This window comes from Herpailurus yagouaroundi, unplaced genomic scaffold (genome assembly GCF_014898765.1).
Source record: "Herpailurus yagouaroundi ecotype Mexico unplaced genomic scaffold, PumYag 205, whole genome shotgun sequence".
Taxonomy (NCBI): domain Eukaryota; kingdom Metazoa; phylum Chordata; class Mammalia; order Carnivora; family Felidae; genus Herpailurus; species Herpailurus yagouaroundi.
In genome coordinates, this window is record NW_024412436.1 from 6,971,213 (window position 1) to 6,992,613 (window position 21,401).

Sequence of the window (21,401 nt, forward strand, 5' to 3'; positions counted from 1 at the left end):
GTTTGTTGTTTTTTGTTTTGGCTAAACTAGTTCATGGTGAATATTTAATTCACAAAATAGATTATAATACCGATACTACCCTTTATAACTATAGTAATAAAAATACAGTATAGCTTTTCTTTTTTGTTAACAGAGATGCATGGGTGTTCATCAATTCTACAAATTAGAAGATTGATGCAATTTAGCTGAATCAGTGGAGATTTTTACTTTTTTAATTTTGTGTTTTAAAATTTTAATTATCCCAGAGCCTCTGTAATTTTGAATGATGATGTGACATTCTTAGTGGGGTGTGATGTTTTATCTTTCTTTCCAGATGCATCTCTGAACTTGTGCCAGGGCACATTAATTTGCAAGTGACCACTGATCATGATAGCTTTGGGGAAAACATGTCAGAACATTAACATGTTAATTCTGTTCGGGGCGCCTGGGTGGCGCAGTCGGTTGAGCATCCGACCTCAGCCAGGTCATGATCTCGCGGTCCGTGAGTTCGAGCCCCGCGTCAGGCTCTGGGCTGATGGCTCGGAGCCTGGAGCCTGTTTCCGATTCTGTGTCTCCCTCCCTCTCTGCCCCTCCCCCGTTCATGCTCTGTCTCTCTCTGTCCCCAAAATAAATAAACGTTGAAAAAAAAAATTAAAAAAAAAAAATTCTGTTCATCACCGGTTTATGGTGGAACGGATATAAAGTTTAAAAACGTGCAAGGATTATCAGAATTCAGTTTAGATGCACTCTTAGTTTGTCTACCCTTTTATCAAGGTCTGCCAACCTTGTGTGCCAGGTTCCTCTCTTTTTCCATTCTAGGCCACTTCCAAAGCTACAGGGAAATCAAGAGGAAAATAACAGCCTCGAATTTTCCATGACACTGATGGTTGGACTTCAGACACTCTCCAAAGGCCAGGGGAAAGAGAGAACACATGGAAAAGATACAACCAACTTTGTTTCCCACTTCTCTCAGATGTTGATTGAGAGGTGATCCCATGATGAAATATTGAAGATAAAATGAAACAAAAGCAGAAACAAAATGGACAAAAACAACTTGCTTAGTAGTGATTTGTTCTTCCTTTCCCCTAGAAAAATCTGCTCTCTGGTTTCTGGCCCAGCATGTAAACAGCTTGGAAATCGTTACTCCCATCTATCCTCACAAAACTTTAAAAAGCTGAATAAAGTAAAAACCAACTGTTTCTTCCTAGATCCATCAGAGAATGGAGACCAGAGGGCAAGTCACTGTCTCTAAACTAGAGAGGCAGACAGGCATATACAGAAAATCAGGACTCACTGGTGCAGAAGCCCAAAAGCAGAAACCTCCATCTGGGGTAGGAAAATTAAAACTGTTAACTGACTTACTGCTGGAAGCTCAGTATGAACAAGCTAGAACACTAAAAACTCCAGGGGACTGGGGACATCACCCATTTGTGAATTTTACCTCCAGGGGCCCTACCAGCTTCTCGCAGCGAAGATCTGAGAAAAAATGCCTCGTGCTTCCAACAAGAAAAGGGAAATAGCAACCATTTTGAAATGCACCCAGAACATTCTGTTCTTTTTAACAAAGCTTTTCTCAGGCGAAACTATATTACGGTGCCTAATAAACTGGGGTTATATCTGAGTCTAAACTACCTGGGGGGAAGGGAAATACCAATTCCAGCCCAGTCTTGTCTGCTTCCGGGGGATAAACAAATAACCAATTTAAGCCCCTTATACTGTTCCTATGTCACTTAAGGGGGGAGGGTGGGGGCCAGGGAGATCATCTCAAACAGCCAAGTTGCATCTGTGAAGGTCGCAGCTCAGGGGCACAATAAAAGACTGGGATCTAATCATTGGACTATATGCTGCTTCCCTTCCCACACTTACACACGACTCCCTCCGCATTGATAAAAGGTTCCTGTACAAAAGAAGAAGCAAATGTAAAAAACAAAACAAAACAAAACTCATGTCTCAGACCTTATGTTAGAAGAAATATCTAAGGAAACCCCAATACAATAGGGGAGCCAAAAACAAATACACCAGAGGAAAATACAGCCTCCAAAAACCTGTAGCTACGGAAACAGGGAACGCGGCCTAAGGCCTAGTTAAACATAAAACCTCACATCAAAGGCCATCTTAGTTTCTTTCATGCAGTACATTATGTTCAACTTTCAACAAAAAATTACAAGGTATGTAAAAAAAACAGTCTGAAAAGGCAGAGCAAGCATGAGAAGCTGATTCGGATGTAGAAGGGATACAGGAATTATCAGACATGGAGTTAAAGACAACTGTGATTAAAATACTCAGGGCTCTAATGGAAAAGGTAGACGACATGCAAGAACAGGAGAGCAATGTAAGCAGAGAGACGGATACACTAAGAAAACAATCAAAAGGAAACACAAATCAAAGCACTGTACTAGAAATGAGGAATTCCTTTGATGGGCTTATTACTATTAATATTATATTTATATTAATTATATTACATGAATATCATATTAAATATATTCATATTAACATTACACAGCTAAGGAAAGAAATCAGTGGGCTTGAGGATGTCAACAGAAACTTGCAAAACTGAGATACAATGAGAGTACCAGAAAAGAACAAAGAAAGAACAGAAAAAATATTTGAAGCAACAATGACTGAGAATCGTCCCAAATTAGTAATAGTCAGTACTATGGATTGAATTGTTTCCCCTTAAAATTCATATGTTAAAGCCCTAACTCCCAGTAAGTTCAGAATAGGACTGCATTTGGAAATGGACCTTTAGATAGATAATTAAGGTTAAATGAGATCATAAGACTGAGACCCTAATCCAACATGACCGATGTCTTTATAAGAAGAAGAAGAGACACCAGGGATATGCATGCATCGAGAAAAGACCATGTGAAAACACAGTGAAAAGGTGGCCATCACTAGCCAAGGAGGGAGGTCTCAGGAGAAAACTATCCTAACAGCATTTTGATCATGGACTTCTAGCTTCCAGAACAATGAGGGGGGAAAAAAAAAACCCTTCTGTTGTTTATGCTACCTAGTCTGTGGTTTTTTGTTATGGGAGCCCTAGAAAACAAATATAGGCAGGCATCAAACCACAGATCCAGGGTGCTCATAGAACATCAGATATGATTAATACCAAAACATCTTCCCTCTTTCCCTCTCTGTCTCTCTCTTTCTATCTATATTTATATATCTATCTATATCTATATCTATCTGTATCTATATCTGTATCTATCTATCTATCTATCTATCTATCATCTATCTCTATTATATTCTGAAGGTGAAAAACCAAAGACCAAGGAAGAAATTGGGGGGAACAAAAAGACGTTGAAAGAAATTGGGGGGAAGATGGGGGGGAACACATTTAGAGGACAAAGGATAAGAATTACATGAAATTTCTCATCAGAAACCACACAAGCAAAAAAAGAGTGGGAAGAGACATTTAATATGTTGAAAGAAAAGACTGAAAACCTAGAATTCTTTATCCTGCAAAATTATCCTCCAAAAGTGAAGAAGAAATAGACACTTTCTCAGACAAATGAAAATTGAGGATATCTGTTGGGGGTAGGCCTGTCTTATAAGAAATGCTAACAGAAGTTCTTCAAAGAAAAGTAAAGTTATATAGCTTGAAACTCAGATCTACATAAAGAAGGAAGACTTCTAGAGAAGGAATCAATGAAGGCAAAACAAAGTATTTTATTTTTAGTATTCTTTTTTTTTTTAATTTTTTTTTCAATGTTTATTTATTTTTGGGACAGAGAGAGACAGAGCATGAACGGGGGAGGGGCAGAGAGAGAGGGAGACGCAGAATCGGAAACAGGCTCCAGGCTCTGAGCCATCAGCCCAGAGCCCGACGCGGGGCTCGAACTCACGGACCGCAAGATCGTGACCTGGCTGAAGTCGGAAGCTTAACCGACTGCGCCACCCAGGCGCCCCTATTTTTAGTATTCTTAATTGATCTAAAGGATAATCATTTGTTCAAAATAGTAACAGCAACAACATATTCAGTGATTATAGCTTATAATTAAGTGAAGGGAATGACAGCAGTGTTGCAAGGTTGGGAAGAAGAAAGTGGGGATATTCTCTTATGAGGTCCTTATACTACCCATAAACTTTATAGTGTTATCTGAAAGTGATCTTAGATTGGTTGTAAATGCATATTTAAAACTCTAGGGGAATCTTTAAACAATTAAAAGCATATGAAATGCTCAGTTAAAAGAAGAGAAGGCAGAGAAAAGATGGAAGTCAGAAAGAAAGAAAGAAAGAAAGACAGAAAGAAAGAAAGAAAGAAAGACAAAGAAAAAGGGAAATAAATAGAAAATAGCTACAAATAGGATAGATATTAATCCAACTATATTAATAATCACTTTAAATGTAATGGTCTAAATATGCCAATTAAAAGACAAAGACTCTCAGAGTGGACAAAAGATAGGACCTAATTATACGCTGTCTACAAAAAACCCACTTTAAAAATAAAGACACAGATAGATTACAAATAAAGGGGAGGACAAAAATTTGCCATGCTAACACTAATAAAAAGAAAGCTAGAAGAGTAGCTAAATTAATTTCAAAGCAGACTTCAGAAAAAATAATAACTATTAAGAAGAAACAGAGACATTATTATGATGAAGGGGTTAATTCTTCATGAAGACATAAAAATCCATGTTTATTCTCCTAATAACAGAGCATCAAAATGCTTGAGACAAAAACTGAGAGACTTCAAAGAGAAATGGCAAATATATATTATGATTAAAGACTTCAGCACACATCTATCTGTAGTCGAGAGATCCCGTGGTGGAAAAATTGGTAAAGACAAGCTGAACAGAAGAGCATCCTCAATCAATCAGATCAAATTGACATTTATATCCATCAATAGCAGAATGTATAATCTTCTCAGGCTCCAATGGGACATTCACCAAAACAGACCCTGTCCCAGGCCATAAAGTACACTCTAACAAATTTTGAAAATAGAAATCCTACAGAGTATGCTTTCATACAGCAATGAAATTAAACCAGAAATTAGTAACAGAAAGATCACTAGAAAGCCCTCAAATGTTTGCAAGTAAACAACACACTTGAAAATAGCGTTTTCAAATAAATCTCAAGACAAAAAGAAACACTTTCATTAAAGGACACTAAAAATACAAGTTATCAAATTCTGTAATGCAGTGAAAGCTGTGCTTAGAGGGAAATTTATAGCATTGAATACATACTTTTTTTTAACTGTTCATTCAGCAAACATTTATTAATTGAGGTCCTACCCTACCCCACTCTAGATAGTGCTAAGAATGCAATATAATTTATTAGTATACCTAGTTATGTTTATTAAGGATAGAGACTATCATATCAATCTCTAATACTTAAAAAGTATCACCTCAAATTTTAATACTTAATATAGGGCTCAGTATATAGTGAACATTCAACAAATATGTCAAGCAAAAATATGTGTTGACTTAAATGTATACCATGCAGCAGGAATTTTATTAGCCACAATGTTGGTCATTCTTTGTCAGAAAACTTGATCTACTTTATCTCCAAAGGAGAAATCTGCACAGTGTGCTGAGATTTTCAGTGTTTGGAGTATAACCTTTTTATCATGAATTTACTGGTAACATTATCTGTACATAAAAGTTTACATTATGAGGAATACATACATTTTTTAAAAAAGATCTAAAACCAATAAACTACACTTCCAAAATAGGAAGTGAAGAAAAGTAAGAGAGCAAATTAAATCCAAAGGAAGAGGAAAGAAATACTAAGAATTTACAGCAGAAATTAATGAACTTGAAACAGAAAACCAGTAAAGAAATTCAATAAAATCAAAAGTTGGTTATTTGAAGAGATCAATATTAATAAACCTCTAGGCAAGCTAACCAAGAAAACAAAGACAAAAATTACTAATATAATAAATTTTAAAAAGGGCTATTACTACTGATACCATAGACTTTAAAAAGATAGTAAAGGAATATTTTTTAATTGTTTTTAACGTTTATTTATTATTGAGAGACAGACAGAGACAGAGCAGGAGCATGGGAGGAGCAAAGAGAGGAGGAGACACAGAATCTGAAACAGGCTCCAGGCCCTGAGCTGTCAGCGCAGGGCTGGAACTCACAAACTGCGAGATCATGACCCAAGCTGAAGTCGGTCGCTCAATTGACTAAGCCATTCAGGCTCCCCAGTAAAGGAATTTTTTGATTAATTAACTAATTAATTAAGAGAGAATCCCAAGCAAGCTCCATGCTGTCAGCACAGCACCTGATGCGGACCTTGAGCCCACGAATCATAGGATCCATGCATGACCTGAGCCAAAACCAAGAGTCAGATGCTCAACTGACTGAGTCCCCCAGGCACCCCACAAAAAAAGATAGTAGAGGAATATTAAAAACAACTCTAGCCTACAAATATGGTAACCTATATAAAATACACCCATTTTTTGAAAGATACAATCTAAGAAAAGCCACACAAGGATAAAAACATAATCTGAATAGACCTATAACTGTTAAATAAGTTGAATCAATAACTGAGAATCTACCAAAACAGAAAGCACCAAGATGTTTTCAATGGTGAATTCTACCAAACATTTAAAGAAGAAATGATACCAACTCTCCACAGTCTCTTCCAGAAAAGAGGCAAAATAAAAAGGAGTCATTTATAACAGTCTATGAGTACAGTATTATCCTAAGAGTAAAATCATAAAAATACATTACAAAAATGGTAAAGTATATATCAATATTCCCATGAACATAAATACAAAGATCTCCAATAAAATATTAGCAATCCACATCCAACAATGTAAAAAGAATCATATACCATAGCTAAGTGACATTTATTCTTGGTATGCAAGCCTGGCTGACCATTGGAAAGCCAATTAATGAAACCCATCACATCTAGAGACTAAAAAATAAAAACCATATGATCATATCAATAAATGCAGAGAAAGAATTTTTTTTAATTTTGTTTAATGTTTATTTATTTTTGAGAGAGACAGTGTGAGCGGGAGAGGGTCAGAGAGAGAGAGGGAGACACAGAATATGAAGTAGACTCCAGGCTCTAAGCTGTCAGCATAGAGCCCGATGCGGGGCTGGAACTCACGAACTGCGAGATCATGACCTGAGGTGAAGTCAGGCACTCAACCGACTGAGCTACCCAGGCGCCCCATTGCAGAGAAAGAATTTGACAAAATCTAGCACCTGTTCATTAAAACAAAACAAAACAACTCTCAACAAACTAGGAATAGAGGGAAACTTCCTCAACTTAGTAGAGAACATCTACAAAAACCCTATGGCTAACAGCATAATAAATGGTTAGAAACTAGATGCTTTCCTGTTAAGGTGAGGAACAAAGCAAAGGTGTCCCTTTGCACACTCCTATTCAGTATCTTCTGCTAAGTTCTAGCTAATTCAGTAATACAAGAAAAATAAATTAAATGTATACAATTTGGACAGGAAGAAAGAAAACTGTCTTTGTTCACAAATGACATGTTTATCTATGCAGAAAATCTAAAAAGCGACCAAAAAACACTTAGAACTACTAAGTGATTATGACAAGTTTGAATGATAAAAATTTGCTTTTTTTGTAATCCAATAATGAACAATTCGAATTAGAAATGAAATATGCAGTACCATTAACATTAGCATACAAATGTAAATAGTGTGCGCTAAAAAAATAGTTTAAGAAATTTAATGAAATAAGTACCAGATTTTTTAAAAACAATATATTTCATTTGACTAATGATTCAAAATATTATTTTGACATTTAAAAATAAACATTATTTTTGACATTTATTTTATTGTTTAATGGGAGATTTTTAATTAAAGTATAGTGACACACAATATCACATTAGTTTCAAGTATACAAAACAGTGATTCAACAAGTTTATACATTATGCTGTATTCACCACAAGCCATTCTATTAGAATGGCTAAACTTCAAAATACTAAACACTGGTGAGGATGTCGAGCAGTAGGAGCTCTCATTCATTGCTGCTCAAGATGCAAAATGGTACAGGCACTCTAGAAAATTATTTGGCCATGTCTTACAAAGCTAAGCATAACCTTACCATATAATCAAGTAATTGTTCTCCCAAGGAGTTGTCCAAATGAATGGAAAACCAATGCCCCACAAACCCTGCATACTAAGGTTTACAGCAGCTTTATTCAGTTACCAAATGTGGAAGCAGCCAAGACGTTCTTCAGTTGGTGAATGGATAAACAAACTGTGGTATATTCATAAAATGGAATGTTATCCTGTTATAAAAAGGCAGTGAGCTATCCCATCATGCAAAGACATGGAAGAACTTAAACACATGTTATTAAGTAAAAAAAAAAAAAAAAAAAAAAATCTGAAAAGGCTCCCTACTGTATTATTCCAATTATATGACATTCTGGAAAAGGAAAAACTATGGAGACAGGAAAAAGAGCAGTGGTTGCCAGGGGTTCAGGAGGGAAAAGGGAAGGATGAATAACTGGAGCACAGGGAATTTTTAGGGCAATAAAACTATTCTGCAGGACACAGTAATGGTGGATGCATGTCATTATACCTTTGTCAAAACCCACAGAATATACAATACAAAGATTAAACTCTAATGTAAACTAGGGACTTTAGTGAATTATAATGTATCAATATTGGTTCATCAATAGCAACAAATGTACCACTCTAATGTAAGGTATTAATAACAGGGAAGAGTATGAGTAGGATTGAGGTGGTTTTATGGGATTATACATTCTGTTCAGTTTTTTTTTTTTGGTATACCTATAAAACTATTCTAAAAACTAGAAATTAAAAAAAAACTGGCTTCAAAAATAGACATAGGAGTATAGTTACATCAAAAGTGAATGATAAAGAATTTGGGAGTTGTATGGAGGACTATGAAATAGAACTGTAGATGCTCTTAAGTTAAAGCCCTTATGAAATAAACAACATCTAAATTACGAGCCAAAATGAATGAAGCTGGAGCAACCCTCTTTCCCCTCTGCAGTTTTTTTTTTTTTTAATTTTTTTTTCAACGTTTATTTATTTTTTTGGGACAGAGAGAGACAGAGCATGAATGGGGGAGGGTCAGAAAGAGAGGGAGACACAGAACCTGAAGCAGGCTCCAGGCTCTGAGCTGTCAGCACACAGCCCGACGCGGGGCTCGAACTCACGGACCGTGAGATCATGACCTGAGCCAAAGTCGGAAGCTCAACTGACTGTGCCACCCATCAATATACTCTTTATAAACAGGAGCTCACATTTCATAACAGTATTTTTTTAAGCACATGCTGGTAGGAAATTCAAAGTTGGATAACTTGTATTGCTGCTATGATTTATTTGTGCCTAAAAAGAAAAATCATAGAAGATGTGGCATCATCGCCTGTGGAGGTGATGCAGTGTCTAAGATCATGATTATTTACTTCCTCTCTTTTTTTTTATAAGATCTTATTGAATAACTATTTTTCCTTCCCTTGTATATAATCCAAGCAAGCTAGACACAAACAGCTATATGTTTATTCAGGAGGGAAAATAAAATATGATAATTACAAGCTATGTCTATGGTTAGTTAACAAATTGCAGGTACTCCAGCTTTGGGTAGAAAATAGATGGTGACCCTCTCTAAAATGGACACAGTAGGAGTTAATGTGAAACCGAATTACATTAATCATTTTGAGATGACTGACTCTGAGGGATGTTCTGTAAATGATTTGCTGTGTAGGCCATGCCATTTCCTCAGGCTTTCCATTGGAACATCAATCTACTGTGAAATGAAACATGAGCCGTTATTGTGAACACTAACATATTTGTGAAGAACACAAAAGATGTGTCTAGAGAGAACACTGAGAGTAAGGATTTGCTTTTCTGCAAGGAACAGAGGCGATGTATCTGCCAGGCAATAATGATGATGAGCAAAAAACAATATTGATTTACTGAATATGAGAGGAGCAATGCCAGTTTCCTTAGGCATATTAATTTTGATTATTCCAATAACTTTAGAAAGTCAGTATTATTATTTCTGCTTGAAAAGTGAGCAGACTGGGACTCAGAAATATTACATGCCTCACCCAAAGTCACAGAGTTGGGTCTGTCTGCCTCCGGCTCATGGGGCTTTGTCCGTGAGCTCTTTCTCAGCTGTTCACGTGTTTCAACCAGAATTTCTCCTTTGTAGTGAGACAACTACCAGGCAATATCCCAGGTTAGAAAAAATCTCCACAAAACTCTCTATATCAGACCCACAAAGAAGCAGCTGGTTTTTTTTTTTAATAACTTCTTTCTCTAAGTGCCTCAGTCTTGAAGAATGTGTGCCCTGAATGAATAAATCAGTGCTCTCACTACTGGAAATGATCATCTATTCTATTAATTTACAAGTATTCCGGTTTTCAGATGGTTTCCCATGTTAGTTTGAATCTTTGATTGGCATCTTGGATGAAGTACTAAATTCAACTTTCTGAAATGACAGAAGTGAAGGATAGCTCCATTGGATTTTTCTACAGCCTTCTTATAAAGATGTCTCTCTAAGAGCAATGCCAAAGAAGGCCAGATGCTGTAAAGCTTCTCACTGCCTTTGCATATGCTGGTCCTTTGCTTCAAATGTGTTCTCTGCATTGTCTCCTGACAAATTTCCCCTCCTCCTTCAAAATTCAACTCAAATGGCTCTCAGTTCTGTGAAATCACTCTGCAATTTCCTGAGTAAATTCAATCTCTTGTTTATTTTAAACTTGTACATAATTTTGCACACACTGCTGTTACATTCACTCAGCACTCTATAGGAACTCCTGTATAATTCTTTCTTCTCATCTAACCAAGAGTTACCCAACTTTTTAGATGAAGTCAGAGTCACCTTGTTACCCTAGCACCTAAGACAGTATTTGGTGTAAGAAAAAAATCCTTAATAAATATTTGTAGAAATGACACTTTAAAACCATGCAGTCTTATCTTGGAAAACTGTAGTCTTCAGGAAGATGTGAAAAGATGTGCACTTGTTGGGGGTCTATGTTCTTGAAGAGCTTACCTAAAATCATGGCTGTTGAACCAAGTTCATTCTAAGTTCACTAAACTTGATTTATTACAATTAAACTTCTGTTATAGCTTTCTTTTGCTTGCCCTCACCATATTTAATATACCTTCTGCTTACAGAATCATAGGATGCCTGAAATAATAGTGAGAAAAATGGAGCCCCAGAAAGTCAAGGGACTTACCACGAATCACATAGCTAAGTGGGAGAGTAAAGTGGAACTCTGGGTCTCTGAGCCCCTTTGTTATTCTTTCTAGTGGACCAAGGTCCTACGGAAAAATAACAATAACTTTTTAAAGCTTGTTTATAGCTTTTTAACTTATTCACAAGAAACGGTTTTTAATAGTTGTGTGGGGTGTTATACCATGGAAAACGTTGCCACCAGGTTTGTGCCTTTCCAAACAAAGCCATTCACAAATTTGATGTTGGCAATATTGGTCCCATAGTGGTATTGTGGTTTTCTTTTCTCAATCACAAAGCAATAAAATGCGAGCACGTGTTCATCCATACATATTGGCTGTCAATAATAAAATGAGGAGATATTGTACTGACCATAGTCCGTGTTTTCTGGCTCCCAACAATTTGATGGCCAAAAATAGGGTGTCTGTGGAACAAAAAGAAGTGGAACCCAGGTTAAGCAGACACAAAATTAGTAGAGTTCTTGGTTTATGAGCTGTGTTCATCTTTGGCAATTATCCAGAATGGTTTGCTAATGATGTATGTTTTGTAAAACAGGGAAAGTACCCAAACAGGCATTGTAAGACTTTCCTTCTACGATTACTTCCTGAGCAATTGTTCAGTCCAAATATGTGCAGCACCAGCAGGTTCTTTAAATGTCATACATTTGCTGCAATTTGACGTCAACCGACATAATGGTAAAAGGTGTGATTGCATCATTCAAAAAAAAAGTTTTCATCCACAAAGACTGAAAGCAGGGTATTAAATTCAGCACGACTCAAGATAAAATATATTTAAATATAACAAATCATTTTTTTTGATTCATATATCTCATTATTGTCATCAGTAGACCCAAAAGCTCAACTATGAAAATTTACCCTAAGATCTGGCTCTGTTAATTATATGATGTAGCTCTCAACATTATCCAACTAGATTTAAACTTTTCTGTCTCACTTTAAAAAAATATTTCTTCATAGGGGCACCTGGGTGGCTCAGTCAGTTAAGTGTCCGACTTGATTTCAGCTCAGGTCATGATCTCGTGGTCTATGGGTTCCAGCCCCACATCAGGCTCCATGCTGATAGTGCAGAGCCTGCTTGGGATTCTCTCTCTCTCCTCTCTCTGCCCTTCCCCTGCTCATGCTCTCTCTCTCTCTCTCTCTCTCAAAATAAATAAATAAATTCTAAAAAATACATTTCTTCATAAAAACACTTACTGTTTTAAAATTTTAAACTGCACAGCCAGAAGTGATTTTTTAAAAACTAATTTTTACTTAATCTTAATTGATTTAATTTTAATCTATTTTAATTGATTGGTGTGATTAACAATTGACAAATCTCAGTCTGTGAAATTCTACAACCTGACTGACAAAACCACAAAGACACTGACCAGGAAAACCCTGTTATCAGCAACATTTTGTATTTTCTAATAGTGCTTTTCTAGCCCCACTAGTTGGACATGCATGGCTCCAGACCATGGGGAAACTGAATGACTACTGTGTACTCTCTCAAACTTTGATGATTACTCCAGGACTCGACGGAACAAATGACTGCAGACATCAAACTTGTGGGTTTAATTATATTTATTAGTCAATTACATTAGCTATCCATGTGTAATGAGCGTATTTGAGGTAATCTCTGATGAACCATTTGATAATTCTCCCTCTAGAAGATGGATTCTCAAGAAGGGGGAAAGGATCATTGGGGAGAACTGTTTGAATCTCTGAGGGAGAGCCTTTTCAAATTGCTTGAGACTTTCAGGGGATTTTGATTTAGCCTCTACACCTTCTGGGAATTGCTAATATAATAAAGAAGTCTACTGATGTTAATTGTGTACACATGTGAACAAAATGACACCAAGAATTCGAGGTGGGGCGAGTTGAAACACTAGAAAAAGCAAGACATCAAGAATTTTTATAACCCCATCCTCACCTGAATCCCACTTGACTCCTTGGGAGATAGAGCTTTGAGGGTAAAATTGGGTCAGGATTTAGGGGAACTATAGGGGGACAAGTAGTTAAAAATCTTGCTTTCATGAGGGCCATTGGTTTTTGAGATACTTCTCAAAAGTGTTATTTCCTGAGGGTTGCTTCTTTATTTTGTGAGGGGCGTGTGTGTGTGTGTGTGTGTGTGTGTGTGTGTGTGTGTGTGTGTTTACATGTACCTTACTTTTAAAACACCTATTCTAGTCAGACTGGTCAGACACGTACTTTTTTTCTCAAAGCCACAAAGAATGTTCTTAACTTCATTCTCACCATTTTTCTTTATTCTTCCATCATTTACTTTAGTGACAATTCCCTGACTAAAAGTAACAGAATGAAGCAATTTTATGTTCTGATATTATGTGGAAATGCCATCAAACCAACATTCTTCACTAATATTGCAAGATTTTTTTCTAGGAAAAGTATTTTAATTTATAGTAAAAGAGAATTTAAAGAATAACAGATGCTTATAATTCACTGAAATTTAAAAATTTACTTTTAAAGTTCAACTAGATTTCAGGACATTTTAATATATGAGTTTCTCTTTGCTTTTCAGAGTTGGCTTCTTTCAACTATGATAAAATTGAGCTAGCTATTGCTCAATAACCTTTAGCACATATACTAATGTAATGAAAGTCATGAAACTGACCTAGAGAATCATGTCAGATCTCAATTCCAGCTAGCTAATAGAGGATAATTAGACAATTGCAAGTTTACAATAAATATAGAAATCACATGCTTTAAATTGTGCTGAAAAACGGAGACAAATTTACATACTGCAGCATATCAATGAAATTAAATGAAGAGTTCTATTTGTCTCAAGTTCATGCCCAGAAGCTTCTTCAGATTCCTAATGATAGTTAAAATCTCAGTCATTCATTGGTAGAGTAGTAAATATGATATGGCAAGTTTCCTATTTTAATTCATGATTTTTGAAATCCTCCCAGGGAGTTGAATTGCAGCTCAGTGTAATAAAGAACTTTCTGCTGCTTGGAACCAACACAAAAATGGAGGTGGACCCCTTGAACAAGAATGTGTTTTCTCTTACTAGAGCTGTTCAAATAAAAACCGATTAATGCCTTCACAGTCATTACAGCAGGAATTCAATGACCCCTGACTTCTCTGGAGCTTCTTTTGTTTGCTTTTTAAATCTCAGTTTTAAGATCCTATGACTATTAGATATACAAATATGTCATATTTAGATCCTATTTTAAATGTTAACAGGTCTTTAAAACATTTAACATTTAATATTTAACATTAATTAATGTAATTTAAAAGACTATCTATCATCTGTCATCTATGTAGGCACATTGAAAAATTGCTAGCCTTCTGCCAATACCTAGCAGTGATGTAATACATCTATCACTTGCACCCATTCCCTTGCTTTGTTCTAAAGCTCTTTAAAAACAGTCTCTCCTCTCTCCAGAATGTAGGGTGACCCATTCCCAGCTCTGCTCGTCTTTGATCCATGGCCATGACTAAGACATATAAACCTTGTCTGCCTACTAATTTCAATACAGGGAGGACAAGAGCAGAGTCAAACATTGTCAAACTCACAACATCATCACCAACTTTGGGCCATGTCTGAGCTAGTTTGCTTTAAGAAAAAAAATTTAAACTAGGTAATTCTCCAGAAATAAATAGACTGTATACAATGCTTCCCTTACAGATATGTTATTTTGCACAGAGATAGTTTTACTTGTAATATGATTGTGAGGATGGATAAAAGTTGTTATTTTTGTAAAAAGAAAAATCATAATTTTTGAGATTTTTATTAGGCCTAAAGTTTACTTATAGTCTGTATATGAAAAAACATTTTTAATTTTTTTAATGTTTATTTTTTAGCTAGAGACAACAATAGATATTGGGGCAGGGGCAGACACACACACACACACACACACACACACACACACACACACACACAGAATCTGAAGCAGGGGCCAGGCTCTGAGCTGTCAGCACAGAGCCTGACGTGGGGCTCGAACCCACAAACACTGAGATCATGACCTGAGCTGAAGTTGGATGCCCAACCGACTGAGCTATTCAAGTGTCCCTATATGAAAAAATTTTTAAAGAAAGTAAGATTATATGGAAAATGCAATCTTCCAGTAGAAAAGTAACTCCCTTAAAAAAAAATCAAAAAGTGTTCCTAATATGCAAATAATTTATCTGCTAATAACTAATAATTTCTATTTATCAAAATGTTACCTTTTAAGACCACAAGGTACTTTAACTTCTCAATAAGCTATCTTAAGCTACCACCACATTAACTATAAAAAAGGATAATATTCCTCTATTATAAAGCCTTTTAAAATTATGTAATTTGACTAACATATGTTGCTTGAATATTTAGGTCGGTATCATGATTTCAGGAGACTGCTTTATCTCCTAGGTATTCAGTGCATGAAATCCTATGACTATTTGCCTTGTATAAAAGGGTCCTAAGGAAGTGACAGTGAGGGTGTTCCAGGAAGACAAAGATCTTTAAACGTTTTTTTTTATTTTTTATTTTTTTAATTTTTTTTTCAACGTTTTTATTTATTTTTGGGACAGAGAGAGACAGAGCATGAACGGGGGAGGGGCAGAGAGAGAGGGAGACACAGAATCGGAAACAGGCTCCAGGCTCCGAGCCATCAGCCCAGAGCCTGACGCGGGGCTCGAACTCACGGACCGCGAGATCGTGACCTGGCTGAAGTCGGACGCTTAACCGACTGCGCCACCCAGGCGCCCCTAAACGTTTTTAAAACATATTACCTCTTTGTTCTCTGTCTGCCCAAGCAAGTTCTTTGGTACCCAGGTTATTGTTTTGTCATTTATTTATAGAACATCTAATGATATTCAGAACAAATGAGAGAGAATTCTCCAATGTCTACAAGTTTGACAATGGGGAGAATCCTCCAAAAATACCTAGAGCAAGAGTCTCAACTCTGGCATTATATGTGCCCTAATTTTATGGGCTAGAATCCACCAGTCAGTTATTAAGAAATCATAATGTCTAATGAAATGTAGAACACACTTCAGGTAAATCATTATGAACTCAAGTGTCAAGTGCATGCTCAATGACCAATATTAGAGTCCACAATCATTTTTGAAAGAATCTGCATTTTTGAAAGAATGAGCATCTATTTCATTTGAAAAGGATTTAGAAAAACTCGTATCAGTTTACAGGTTATCTAAGGTATACTTCTGTCTCAGATGAGTGCACACACACAAAGCATCATGCACGTCAGTCTTCGCAGTCTTCTTGTAGGAAGGCCTCAGATACCAACAGGCAGAAGGCCTTGTAAGTAGCTAACTTCTGTATTGGAGCTTTCCCATGAGAATTTGCTTTGACTGAAGGCAGTCTTATATCATGGACAGGGTCCAGAGTATAATCAATTCAGTTACACCTCTCAACTTCCTTCCCAGTGGCTAATGCAGCTTACACATGAATAACTCTCCCACCTCCTGAATTCCAGTAAGCCACTCTCTGAATTTTTCTTAACATTTTATATAAAACATATCTTCAATCATTACACATTTTAACTTTCACAAGTCATCTTAACCAAGCACATTCCATCTTTTTCCACTTGCTGTTTCTTCAGTTTTAAATTTAATATTAATTCGTTTCTAACTAGCTAAGTCAAATAAAATAAGTTCTATTTTCAAAATTTGTTTGTAAAAACAATCAACAAACAAAATGCAGATTTCTATTTTACAGTTAAGGAATATTTTCATCAAACTCACCTGAAACCGGTAAAAGGTGCCATCATCTTTGAGTGTGAGGACGTGATCCGAGATTGGAAAGAAGTAGCCGTGGGCAGCCATTAATGTTCCCAAATGTAGTGCCTCCACTATTTCATGAAAACAGACAAATAAAAATGTATATAAGATCTTTTTTTTAATGCTGATTTACAGGAGTAAAGGATTTTATTCTCTTTAGAGTATATTGTTACATTCAAATTCTTGGCATCCTAAACAACTTGGCTTTGTACTTTTTCTTTTTTTCGAGTTCTTTCACACAGGGTACTGAGATGGCTCCGGTTCCTGGTAGTGACTGTGCAATGGCCAGCCATATTGCATGACGAACGGTGGACAAAAACACAGCATTATGGAACATTGAGACTGGAAAGTTATTCTGAAATCACAGAATCTGAGTCCTTCATTTTACAGGTGAGACGTATTTTGCTGTATGTTAATGTCTTCCACAAACAATTCTATTTGGCATTTATATAGCACTTTAAAAAACTTTTAAAAGTATTCTCACTTGTATCACCCCCCAGCCTATGTTATGGATATCCAATACTATCAACAATTCTTCTAATGACATGGATTACTATTACATGATATCATCGGGGAACAGTAAGGCATCTAGAACTGTTTATGCTGTGTTAAGTGAGTGCTAAGCAACCATTCATGCTGCTACTACAGTCCTGCGATCATCTGGACTGCTCTAGCTTCTACAGCTCTATATTCAATGTTCTAGATATGGACTATGAAGATGTTTATTTGACAACGAAAATATTACGGTTTCCCAGAAGGCTGAGAAATGTTTGGGACATAATACTTTGATGCTCAATCTCCTTTTATAGCAGCCAACAATTTCTTCCAATAAAATGGTTAATGAAATTTGGTCAACAGAATCACTATTGCATTTGTACAGGGACAACGTGAAGTTTGGCTAACTTAAATTCTAGAAAATATGAAACTCTATAAAATAATTTTTTAGTCCATCAACAAGTTAGATTTATTGATCTGTGTTGTATCTTTCTATACAATTTTGTAATGGATTTATTTCTGTTTTCTAGACAAGTAAATGGTTCTTTAATTCTAGAATTCTTGCAATAGTTCCAGGACTGTATAGATCTGTCTTTATTTCTAGCCATCAATCCTGGGAGTTTTGATTCTCCAGCCAATACTGAGTCACTAAGCTGCTGGCTGTGGTGCACATGAGCATAAGAATCCTGTCCCTCCCCACCACCCTCCCATGCTTATAAAAGCTAATATAAAAATAATTATATTTTTATAATATAAAAATAATATCATATAATTATATTATAAAATATATAAAAAAATATATTTTATATATAATATAAAAATAATTGTTAAATTTTATCTGTGACAGTGCCCCTTTTAGTTGTCATCTATCCTCTTGTAAACACTTCAATTGGTAACTTACTTCTGGCCTGTCTCTGTGCTGTTCTTGTCGATAATAAAGAACAACTGCCAATCGTCCTCTTTGCCACGTTCTTGGACAACTGTTATTAAGTGTCCCAGGCATCTTATCCACACTGCAAATTAAGTCCTTCCCTGCACAGAATTTATTTTTCTACAAAGGAGCATTTTTTCATCAATTATATATGTGTGTGTGTGTGTGTGTGTGTGTGTGTGTGTGTGTGTGTGTATAATGTCTATATCCTTTTAGCTCAAAGCCAAGACCTTTTCAAAGCTTGTGCTGCTTACAGCTATATACGCACATATTCTTTGACTCTTGCTGAAACTCAGGAGCTAGTGTGGTGTTGTAAGAAGAACAAAACCTTTGGAGGCACTCACTAGTTTTTGTGACTTAAACAATGTGTGCTCCTCCCACCTTACAGAGTTGTTATAAGAATCAAACAAGAATATGTGTAAAGAAGTTGGAATAGTGTCCTGCGTATAGGAGACATTCAGTATATGGTAGCTGTTGTGCCTTCAAGATTTACACATGAATTCATGTTACCTTAATCCAAATCACTGCTAGGAAATCCAGTTGCATAAATTTGTGTTCAAGTAGGCTGAGTGAGAGAAACTGGCAGTCCTAAATAGCATCCTAAGTAGCCACTTACATATTATTTTGTGTATGTGTGGATCACTTATAAAATTGAAATAGTAAGAGAATCTATAAGGATTGCTGGCTCATAATAATGTGCAGGTGCTTATAGACTTGTTCATATTCTGAGTCCTTGGACTCTCCTGTCAGGTAGCACAGGTCAGAGCAACCCATTACATCTGTTTTCATCTTTCAAAGTCAGATGGTGCACCTATAATGTTATAACCATCTTTATTTGTTATATTCCCAGCAGTCTATGGCTGAGGAAAACATGATTAGCACTACTTTCCAGAAAGAGAATTGAATTATGGCACATGAGAAGGTTTGCAGGGAGTAGATTCAGGAAAGGAAAACTGAGATGCCCAGAAAGATAAATAGAAAAAGCCTTCTGAACTCTAATCACAGGACTGAGTGTGACTAAAGAAACGACAAAACCAGTGGGGTGCTAAAGTACTCATCAGGATTAAAAAAAAATATGGTGAAAGTAAACATAGCGAAGCTGCAGGAAGCAAATCAGAAGCAAACAAACATAAGCGCATTCTGACCTTCCTGCACCCACTGGATACTGATTCCGAGAGATCATACATTTCTGGAGGGGTAGGTACATGTCTGGAGGTTTTCCTCATGTAGCACTACCATGCATAGTCAGACTGTAACAAGTCATGTGCTTTGTCACAGGACCACCAGAGAACGTAGCTCTAGGACCCGAAAAATACTCAGAGGAAAAACCAGGGAGTTGGGGTGGATTGTCTGTTTTCTTTCAAACTTTTAAACTTGGCACTTAGCATATCAAGAGTGATAAGAGCTATTGAGCCAATATTTGCTGAATGAGTAAATAAGCACATTTATGAATCACGACATATCAAAAATATGAACAACGTAGCGCTGCATGAAAAAAGACAACACTAGCTATTTTGTGTTGTGATGATGAGCACCTTGTTCCGCTCTTCCAAGATAATGCAGATGTTCATAGTCTCATTTCACGATACTTCTGTAAGCTTTTGAGGTGAGGCTGTGGTAGGTATTTTAACTACGGGAAAAGGTAATCACGAGCTTAATGGCATAAATGCCACTAAGAGATCTGAGAGTGAGCATGGTGTAGCGTTGTCAAGGTTGAACTGTTTCCTGCTGCACTTCCCCATGGTCCTTCCGCTTCTGAATCTCAGCACAGCCTTAACCTAATAAGAATCCAGAGGACGGCTGACAGTCTTGGAACAAAGTGTTGAAAGAGTTTAATGAGTAATCCATCAAGATGGCCCTCCAATAATGACACACCAGATGGCTCCACAACATTACGCTTCTCGGCAAAATAATCACTAATTAATCTTGTACTTGTGTTATTTGCGTCACCCACACAGCTAAATAAAGTTCAACAACAAACCTACCATAAAATTCCAGTTTATTTTTCTTTTGGATAGTCAAGCCGTGAACAAACTGAGAGATAAAAATCCATCTCCAAACCACAGTTACGATGGGAACAGCCTAGTGCAGCTTTGTTAAGCCTGATCTATTCATTGCATTACTACACTCCAAACCCTGACTCAACAGAATTGTCAAAATTCTTTAAAAGCAAAGAGAATTCTGCATAACATAATTTACTTTTGAATCACAAGTACTTGAGAAAGTTAATAGGATGAAAAGCATATTATAAAATGGGCTTATGTTGTTCGGTGCTAGATTTCTATACATAGAAACATACATAGATTTCTATACTTACAACATATTTTCAAAACTCAGTAATATTTTCCTTATCCAGAGTCCCAACCCCTGGAAGTCCCAGCTCCTCCCAAATGTAGTCCATAATTGTGAAGTGATAGAAAAATGTCTCTGAATCAAGCAAATAATAATAAAATAATCTTGCTAAATTATGTTTTTATTTCTATCATATATTATTTATTTTTATTTTCTGTGTAATACTTAAGAATGGTATTGTTTCAGCAGCAGCACACAGCGTACTTGAGGTAGTAAATGTGATTAGTATGTGGGGAGAAATATTTTGGAAGGAAATCCACTCAAAATAGAAAAAAAAGGACAGCTGATGATATGATATTAGGGAGGAAAAAAGCTAAAAAGCAGACAGAGGTTAGTTGCTAAATTATAAAATAACAGGCCTTCATCAAGCTGATTCGGAGTCACAAAGATTTTGTTGAACTTCTTACTCTCTGTGTAAGGAGACGGGGAAGTGGTCATTTTAGAAACACTTCAAAATATTATAATTTTTTTAGAGTTGGCATTTCAAAGGGTGAAGTTAGTCATGTGGAAAAATCAAATAGATAGCACATTTTACTCTCTCACAAGGTCAAATAAAAGTGAACTATTACTATATTTAGGAATTTGTGAGGTAAGGCCACATTCTCAATAGTTCTGTGGTTACTGAAAGAAGTAGGTATTTGAGATTTCATTGATCTTTTTTAAAAGCATCATTTCCACATAGAAAAATCTTGTGCTGCTTGCTTTTTAACAATCATAATCAGGAAGTAGAAGTGGATAATATGGTGATATAGAATAGATAAGAC

At 36.2% G+C, this 21,401-nt stretch overlaps 1 protein-coding gene across 8 annotated transcripts in view; it reads right to left on the bottom strand.

Moving 5' to 3' along the window:
* Positions 1-21,401, bottom strand: part of RGS7 (regulator of G protein signaling 7) — a 508,190-nt gene that overhangs the window by 120,565 nt on the left and 366,224 nt on the right. For all 8 annotated transcript variants that reach the window (XM_040451794.1, XM_040451792.1, XM_040451789.1 and 5 more), the window contains exons 5-6: positions 16,824-16,930; positions 11,494-11,545 (exon numbers count right to left, since the gene is read on the bottom strand). In XM_040451794.1, the coding sequence (XP_040307728.1) occupies positions 11,494-11,545; positions 16,824-16,930 (159 nt within the window). The remainder of the gene's footprint in view (positions 1-11,493; positions 11,546-16,823; positions 16,931-21,401) is intronic.